A 9,127-nucleotide genomic window follows, 5' to 3' on the forward strand; every position below is an offset into this window, starting at 1 on the left:
GATTAGCCTCCCAGGAGAGATGGGGTCATATATATGGTAGTTTTTAGACTGGACCAGGTTTTACACAATCCTTTTAAAATGTGCTAATTGGGACCAGCAGATGGTGTAGTGATTGGTGTAGTGGTTATATCGCTGGACTCCCATGTAGTCGGCCGTGGTTCAAGTCTCAAACCTGGTGGCTTAAAACTCACGCCGGGTGTGTGTGTGAGCTTGCCCATAATGCCAAGAGGAGACTGGAGAAGGGATTGTAGTGTGGCTATCCCTTCTGGGGGGTGATTTCTCGCTTTCTGTTTGTTTCTCCAGCAAGCACATGTGCCCTATAGCAAAAGTCTTCCTTTAAAAAAAAAAAAAAAAAGTGTTAAGTTAGGGACCAGCAGATGGCATAATGGTTATGTCACTGGACTCCCATGTAGTCAGCCGTGGTTCGAATCCCAGACTGGGCTGCTTAAAATGTGTTAATTTAAGATTTTAAGAGACCAGCAGGTGGTGTGATGATTACTTTGCTGGACTCACACTTAGTCGACCATGGTTTGGGTCTTGAATCCAGCAGCTTCAAACCCATGCCAGGTGCTTGCATGTATGTGCTCAAAATCCCAAGAGGAGTATGGAGGAGAAGGGATTGTGGCATTGGCATCCCCTCCCAGAGGGGGGATGATTTCTCGCTTTCTGTGTGTGTGTGTGTGTGTGTGTGTCTCCGGCAACACGTGCACCTTATGGCAAAAGTCTCTCTTAAAAAATAAAAGATTTTAAGTTCTTTACTGTGTCTTTCTGGTGCTCCTATTAGGTGTATAATGGATCTTCTTATCCTGTCTCCTGACCTTTCATATGTCCCACCTCTTGGCCATAGTGCTTTATCCTGTATGAATGTTTAAATCACCTGGGGAGCTCAGGTTTAGTTTCAAAGGGTGAGGGGCAGAACCTGACACTCTGCATTTCTAGCTCCTGAGTGATGCTGATTCTGACAGGCTACAGGCCATACTTGAAGTATCATGGGTCTGTGTGGTTCCCTCAGTTGTAACTGCTAGTTTCTCTTCAGCTGTATCTAATCCAATATTTAACTGCATTTAAAGTTTTTCACCTTTAAATTCAGTAACAATACTCTTCATTTCTGGATGTTCTGTTTGGTTCTTTGAAAATGAGCATAGTTCTTTTTCAAAATGTTTGGTTCTTTGATTAGAATTTCTACTCATTTACCTTGATAATAAATGAAAACTTATGGTCCATTTGAGGTTCCTTTTTTTTTTTTTTTTTTTTAGAGAGAGAGATTTTTTTCTATAAGGCGCATGTGCTCGCCGGAGTGACAGAAGGCGAGAAGTCATCCCCCAGGGGGGATGGCTGTGCTGCAGTCCCTTCTCCTCCATTATTCTCTTGGGATTTTAGACACACATGCACACATGCCCGGCATGAGTTTTAAGCCGCCAGGTCTAGGACTCAAACTGCAGTCAACTACGTGGGAGTCCAGCAACTTAACCATTATGCTATCTGCTGGTCCCAAGGTTGTTCTTTTATCTGCAGTTTTTGGAGGGCTGATTTTCCCATCTATCTATTGATACTCCTTCATGGTAGCTTGTACTCTTTGGTGATTTATTTTCTCTTAATATGTATAGTTGTTGAATTTTGCTTTTTTTGGGGGGGGGCAAACTCATTTCCAGTAGGTGTGTGTGTGCATGAGAGAGAGAGAGCGAAGAGAGAGTGAGTGAGACCTGTGTGTGGTAGGTTGTGAAAGTAACCCCATGAGTTGTTCTCCACTTGTTTCTGCTGGTCGCTCCACGGACTCACCATTCATGTTACAAGGATTCGTGTTAATGTTCTCAAATTGTGGTTTCCATGTCATGCAGGATGCTGTAAATGTAGAGACCTTACCTCATGTGACAGTTTCTTACTAGATGTCTTGCTTCTTTCCCACTAAAGGGCCCTGGGCAAGGATAAGAATGCTTGTCATATTCTGGAGGGTAGATTATAAGAAGACTTCAAAAAGTTCGTGGAAAATGGAATTAAAGTATAAGTGTAGGGACCAGCAGATGACCTAATGGTTATGTTACTGGACTCCCACATGGTTGACCACATTTTGAATCCCTGTCCTGGCGATTTAAACAATTTACTCTGGGCATGGGTGACCAAAATCCCAAGAGGAGAATGGAGGAGGAAGGGATTGCAGGTGGCCATAGCCCCTGGGTGGGGCAATTTCCCACTTTCTGGTGAGCACATGTGTCCTATAGCAAAAATCTTCCCCCCCTAAAAAAAAGTATAAATTTATTTTGATGCAAAAATAAACTTAAAAATACGACATTGGAATATTTTGGAATCTGTACATACTTTTTTTTCATAATATGCAGGTTCCATTAATTTTTTTGAAGGTCTCTTCATAGTTCTAGGTCTCCTACTTCTTTTTTGGCTTGAGATGGTGGCTTTTTTCCTGCCTAAATGTGGCCCAAAGGTGTCCTTCTTTTCAGAGTCCTGAAATCTATTTTCCTTAATTGGTTATATGTCTAGAAGTTTATAGTCCTAGCTTTTAATCTGTGCTGTGAATATCTCACCTATTAACACTAGTGTATTTTGTGTTGGCGTCTTCATTCCTCACTATCTCCCCCCAACTCCCTGTCCTCCCATTTGCAATGGCAACGACCAGGTGCAGGGCCTGGACTGAGGTGTACATGGGTTGGTTTGCTTTGCCTGCTCTTACTCCAGAGCCTGTGGCAAGCACCAGAAACCTCTCCTTCCTTCTGACTTAAAGATAATCTGGCCCTTTGTCTAATCTCTACCATATTAAGCCAGCTTGGAGTATGACGGAGTTTTCTAGACAAACCTTATTTTATAGTATGGGATATCAAAATCATAATTATTTCACTGAGGGTGGCTCCTACCCCTCTATTAATCACACTCCTCAGTCAGAAATGGAATTCTATTTTAGTCTCTTAAAGATAAATGAGTATATAATAGAAAGGGAATTAAACTTCTGCTAGGAATTAAACGCTACGATAAGATTAACACAAACATCCACATGGCTGTGCCCATGCCTTGCGCAGGAAAAAAGAATGTTTGGTGTTCCGCTGAGTCTCAGTAGCCTACGGTTGACGGTTGACAGTTGACGGCGAGGTCTGTCAAACACACACCTCACCAGAGCCGTGATACTAACAGCAGGTCACCTTTACCGAGTGTATGCTAGGAGCTGTACTAAGCACTTTATATAGGTTATTTAAACCTCCCAGCAGCCCTTTGAGGTAGTTATTCCTGGGTCCAAACAGGCTCAGAGAGGTTAAGTGACTTTTCCAGGGTCACAGAGCTGGTAAGTGGTGGAGCTGGGGTTTGAATGTAGTCAGATTCCAGAGTGCTATTAACCACTGTGTATCCTTAGTATGAGCTGCAAGTCCCTGTAAATTTCCTCAGTCTTTATCTGAGCTTCCTTATTTTGGGATGGAAAACTTCTTCCTCCTTCATTTTTAAAAATCCTTCTGAAGTGTAATTTCCGTTAAAAATTATTTTTTTTCCTGCTTCAAAATAAAAAAGGTATTGGGTAATTGAAATACGATTGGATTTAAGCCCCTGTCGATGGAAGTACACACAGGATGTGGGCTGAAGCCTTCTATCTAATTTGTCTTCCCATCAGCTCATTTGTAGAGTATTAAGCAAGTAGATTCTGACACTAACAGGGAAGATTTAAATTCTCCTGAGAGAGGTTGGCGGTGTTAAATCATTTTCTGGTAGCGCACACCTTACATTTCGATCTTCCTCTCCCACCTCATCTCAATGCACCTGGAGCTCTGAGAATGTTCTTTTGCACTTCCCAGGAGCACTCAGACCTCTGGCTTCGCCTCTTCTTCTCCCCCCTCCCCACCCCCATCTCCAAACCACTTTGCAGGCTTTCATCCTTGGGAAACTTTGGAAACAACCAGATTTTTTTTTTTTTTTTTTTTTTTAAAGTTCATGGTTATGTGTATTATGAACTAATTACTTGAACTTCAAATTTTATTTTTAAACCAGCTTTAAACTTGGGAAACTTTGGAAAAAACCAGAATTTTTTTTTTTTTTTTTTTTTTAAAGTCTGTAAGCAGACAGACAGCTGCTCCAATCTGGCACACAATTTTGTCCAGCACACCAGGAGTTAAAAAGAAGTCTGGGCTGTGAAGGGCTGTGACAACTGTCCTAGGGGGAGCTCTAGCGAGCCCTGGCGGGCAGTGACTCATGCTGCTCTGTCACTCAGATCGGCATTGGCCCCTGCCACGGAGGCGGCCAGGTGGGGTTACAGCCAGAGCACGCACAGAGTGGGGAGCATGCCGCCTGCGCCGCCTGCACTGCGGGGGATGTGAGGCTTACCGACTCGCCGCCCGGGCGGAGGACGCCTTAGCCCGCAGCCATGGTAACGCTTCTGGCCGGCGACACCCCCAGGAGCCTACGACAATGGGCAGCCTCCTGGTGACTGATGGACCAGTGTCCGCCTCCCTGACTGAGAGAGCTTAGTAGGTCGGCAGGAAGTGGAGAGGATGTAAGACGCCCTTAGCTGGAACCAGGCATGCTGTAATGAGGTAGGAACGGTGCCGCAATTGTCCATCCGTGCACCCCCACCATCCACACGCAGGGGTGTTGTAATTCATTGGGAGGAACTTTATTTGGCCGGTGTTTCGTTATGCTGATTAAGCTGCGGTGGATTTGGTGGGCACGATTGCGCTGGGGGGCGGGGAGGGATAATGAACTAAAAAAAAAAAAGTGGCTAATGGGATCTCCGAGTAGATTCCACTGACTATGAATGAACTAGACTGCAGTGGTATCCTAACCTAAGTTCCAGAACCTCACAAAACCCTCTTTCCAGTTCCCTCTTCCATTCTGGTTAATTTACAAGAGGGCGAAAGTTTTGTCTCAGTTCAACAAGGAGCCCTAAATGGTTACAGTTTGACCTGTGTGGAAGAGGGAGTCAGTGGGTTTAGGTCATCTGGCATCCTGGCACTAGCCGGCAGATGCTCTCACGGTAGCAACCTTCTGGAAATATCAGGAAAGAGAGGCTCGCTCAGGCGAGTGCCCCAAGCGCTTTCATTCAGCCAAGTGACCTGTTCGAGTTGATCCTGCAGTTTATCGTGAAGGCAGTCTATCTGTGGGTTGGTAGCCATGTTGGCAGAGAAGGGGTTAATCTCTTGTTGCTGCGAGAGCTGAGGCTGGTTCTGTCTGTGCGAAAGCTAGATTGAAAGCAGGCGCTGCAGTGCCCTCGCCAACGCCGAAGGAGTAAGACGATTTTCTCCGCAACAGTGTCGAATCCATCTGAATTTTCCTCTCCCCCCTTTCTTGTTTTTCTTTCACCAGCTCCTCCCCCTTTCGTTCCCACCCTCAAGTCTGACGATGACACCTCCAATTTCGATGAACCAGAGAAGAATTCGTGGGTTTCATCCTCTCTGTGCCAGCTGAGCCCCTCAGGTTTCTGTGGTGAAGAACTGCCGTTTGTGGGGTTTTCGTACAGCAAGGCATTGGGGATTCTTGGTAGATCTGAGTAAGTGGAGATCTGACTTTCTAAGGGACCTGCATTGATGCGAGGCATAGGGAGCCAAAGGTGGTGGTGGTGGCGGTGGTGGTGGTTGGGTGGGGGGAGTGCAGTGGAGGGCAGCCGCTAATCAGCCTGCATTTTGGAAAGCAATGTGTCTGGGCTTTGGTGGGGGAGACTGTTAATATTCTCATTTTGCAGTGTGTAAGGTGCTCATTCTGGTCAGCAGCCTCGTAATTGTCAATCGGGTACTTTGGGGTAGTTTTCAGTCTTTGGTCTTCTTCAGAGGGGAGGAGACAGTGGGAGATTTCTAGCAGTGCAGATCCTCGGTCGAGGGAGAGACGTGCAGGAGTTAGGGTGAGCTGTCCATCTATTTATTCATCTCCATCGCGATCTCTCAAGTGGGCGGGTGGGGGCTGCCGGCATTGAGGGGGGGCATGGGGAGCCAAGGGTGGTGGTGGTGGCGGTGGTGGGGGTTGGGTGGGGGGAGTGCAGTGGAGGGCAGCCGCTAATCAGCCTGCATTTTGGAAAGCAATGTGTCTGGGCTTTGGTGGGGGAGACTGTTAATATTCTCATTTTGCAGTGTGTAAGGTGCTCATTCTGGTCAGCAGCCTCGTAATTGTCAATCGGGTACTTTGGGGTAGTTTTCAGTCTTTGGTCTTCTTCAGAGGGGAGGAGACAGTGGGAGATTTCTAGCAGTGCAGATCCTCGGTCGAGGGAGAGACGTGCAGGAGTTAGGGTGAGCTGTCCATCTATTTATTCATCTCCATCGCGATCTCTCAAGTGGGCGGGTGGGGGCTGCTACCTTGGCTGTACAGGAAGACTCCTGAAAGCTGAGCTAAAGGTTTTCCGATGGGTTGAACTAAGCTGCCAGTGGCTGAACCAGAGCCTAACAGAGAGACAGTGCTCGGCTCCTCTCCAAGTATGCTGCAAGATCAGGGATCTGGCAGCTGAGGCTCTCCGAGCTGGTAGAGCACTGGCGGTCAGAGACAGCCCCGTTACCGGGGGGCCACCAGGCGGGAGTGTGATGTAGTCTCGTCATTGATTCACAGAAACTGGGCTTCACAGAACATCCTTTCCCCACTGACCCCCGCCAACAAACTAGGAAACTAGAAAATGGAAATGTGAATAGCACTGTAAACCTCTTGACCTGGTAGGTCTTTCTCCATTCTTATAAAAGCTACTGAAAAATGTATTAGCATGGCGCTCGGGATTGGAGGGTCCTGGCTTGCAGCCTCCCAGAATTTCTGCAAAATGCAGTAGCCTCTGGATGGGGGAGCTCCGTATCTTGCTTCGTTCTGTCATGATGCGATAACATTCTGGGTTCGGAGGAGCAAGTTCTGAGGAAGGTGTCGGACTGGCTGCGTTGTTCCCCAGACACCCCGATGCCCTCACTTTGAGCCCCTCGGGGGTAATGTTGGGACTTAGTTGCTGCCCACTTAGAAAATGAGCAGAATTAGATTTTTTTCCCCTTTGGCCGCATTTGTTCCCTGTTTGTTGTGTTTGTAGCTTTGCTATCGATTCAGAGGGTTGTCGTGTTGGTTCCTGGATGATGTCTCCCCAAGGGTGCTGTTTTGACAGCAGTGTTCCTGAAAAGATTTCAGACTGTTGCGGGGAATGGGGCATTTGATAGGAAGTAGGGTTGTGGGCTGTCATTGAACTTGAGAGAGGTTTTTATGTTAAGAGATGTCAAAGTGGTCTTTCTGTAGTCCTTCCCTGGGAGCTGGGTTTAAAATGCAGCTTGGATTTGGGTAGTGTTGGATTCACCTTTCTGGCTGATTTGCTCTCCAAGCCTAAGCAACCTGGATGATGGCTGGGGAAACAGAAAGCTAACTAGCTGTTGAATGTGCCATCAGATGGATTTAAAATGGCCCAGCAGAGCTGGGAGGTTTTGCACTGGCATTGAAGAGCAGGGCAGAGGTGGAGGCCCACTGTTTGAGGATACTCGCTTTGTGGGCAGCATAACCTTGACACACACAGGACACTGAAGGTCACAGATCAGACTGAAAGGAGATGCCTGAAGGGCTCTGGTTCTGGTTGGTAGCAGGGTGACTGGGAGAAAACGGAAGGTTGCTTAGAGTGTTGATCAATGATCTGAACAACCAGGGAGCATTCGACAGAGTTAGATTTCAGGGGCAAATGCAGAATGATGTGGAGAATTGTAGGCATTGCAATTAACCTGAAGAAGTGTATGATTAATTATTTTTCAGGAAAACTCTGATTGCATCTTTCTGCTTTTCACCAAAAGCTGTTAAGGGAGCTCTCTGACAGGGGCATTTCAGCACTAAGCCCCAGACCCTCGATAAATATTTGTTGATTGAATTTGCTCATAATCCTTTTCCCCCAGAATGTGTTTATACTACTTCCTGTATTTGACGATTTGCTATTTCACCTTTGATAGTTTAAAATAGATCTCTAGAGCATAAAACGAGCGTCTGTTCATGTCCCCAACAGAATATTTAATAAGATTCTCATCCCCACCCCCCGCCCCCCAAAAAAGTCCATGTGGACAAAACCTTGTATTTCTTATCTGGAAAATGGAATTGGAGTATTCCTTTCTTGGGGGAACTTTAATGTTTTACCTAAGGTGGTTTAGGGTGGGATGTCAGAACGATTTCCCTTCATCTTACATCTTGTAAGGTGGCGTTGCCATCAGAGTTGGGTACTCTGCCCTGAGCAGCCCCGTGCATGAAATCTACAGCATCATCTTAGAAATTCACTCCACCTGTTGGATGTAGGTGGCCCTGGACTTGTTGGATTATGATTCATTAGAAACCCAATAAAAGAGATAGGGTGACGAGATTACTTAGCAGCTTCTGTGGTTTTGTCGATACATTAAAAAATTCATTCAAGAGGGCACTTCTTGGAGATGCCACCTTGTCCTGGTGGTATGTGTGTTCTTCCCTGGCTTTCTCGTTCTCCCCTCCCCATTTTCAGCATCACAGATTTTTTATTTACACATGCTGATTACCTGTGCTGTTACTCACTCTTCACACCATTGAGGAAACTGCAGATGCTGCTATGCTGAGCTAAGGTAATTCGACCCCAGATTTTTTTTTACCAGTGAATCAAGACTTTCAGAGTTAGAGCTGAATGAATGAGGAATTTTCATGGAGACTCTGGCCGGGAAAATGATTTTAACAGTTGTGGTCGGAAAACGATTTGAACAGCTGTGGTTGTTTGTTACATTTTAGGATCTTTTTTGGGGGAGACCCCAGACTATTTTTAAGCCATCATTGAATGCATCACTATTTTAGGTTTTGCAAGAATCTTGATCTCAGCCTTTTGACAGATGAGGTGCAGTGGGTGTTCCTTGAGTTGGTGAGAGCAGGAGAGATTCTACAGAGCCAGGTTTTGTTGTCTTTGGGGTAGGATTATGACGAAGTTAGTTTTGGAACGTGAGCATCTGTCTGGTGCCTCTTTTCCCTTTTCACGAATAAGAACCTAAACCCAAATCTTCAAGCTCTGAATGCCTGGGTGTGCCTCTGAGCCTGTGTCTGCCCCAACTTTACAATAGTAGGGTAGTAACAGAAATCAGCGTGTTAAAGGTTTAAAAATAAAATGGATCCCAGTTCTCTACCCTCCCCTGTCAGCATGGGGTGCATTTGTTTAGGCATTTCTCCCTTCCCTCCTAGATTGAGGCTCTGCCTCATTTAAGCT

General features: G+C 46.1%; 1 protein-coding gene and 1 pseudogene across 4 annotated transcripts in view; one reads left to right on the forward strand and one right to left on the reverse strand.

Annotated features, from left to right (window-relative positions):
- CIT (citron rho-interacting serine/threonine kinase) overlaps positions 1-9,127 on the forward strand; it is a 205,091-nt gene that overhangs the window by 70,358 nt on the left and 125,606 nt on the right. For all 4 annotated transcript variants that reach the window (XM_006151544.3, XM_027773085.1, XM_027773086.1 and 1 more), the window contains exon 10: positions 5,293-5,476. In XM_006151544.3, coding sequence (XP_006151606.1) covers positions 5,293-5,476 — 184 coding nt within the window. The remainder of the gene's footprint in view (positions 1-5,292; positions 5,477-9,127) is intronic.
- On the reverse strand, positions 2,597-2,713 carry LOC114008332 (uncharacterized; annotated as a pseudogene).

Source organism: Tupaia chinensis, unplaced genomic scaffold (assembly GCF_000334495.1).
Source record: "Tupaia chinensis unplaced genomic scaffold, TupChi_1.0 Scaffold000320_1, whole genome shotgun sequence".
In the NCBI taxonomy this organism is placed as follows: domain Eukaryota; kingdom Metazoa; phylum Chordata; class Mammalia; order Scandentia; family Tupaiidae; genus Tupaia; species Tupaia belangeri.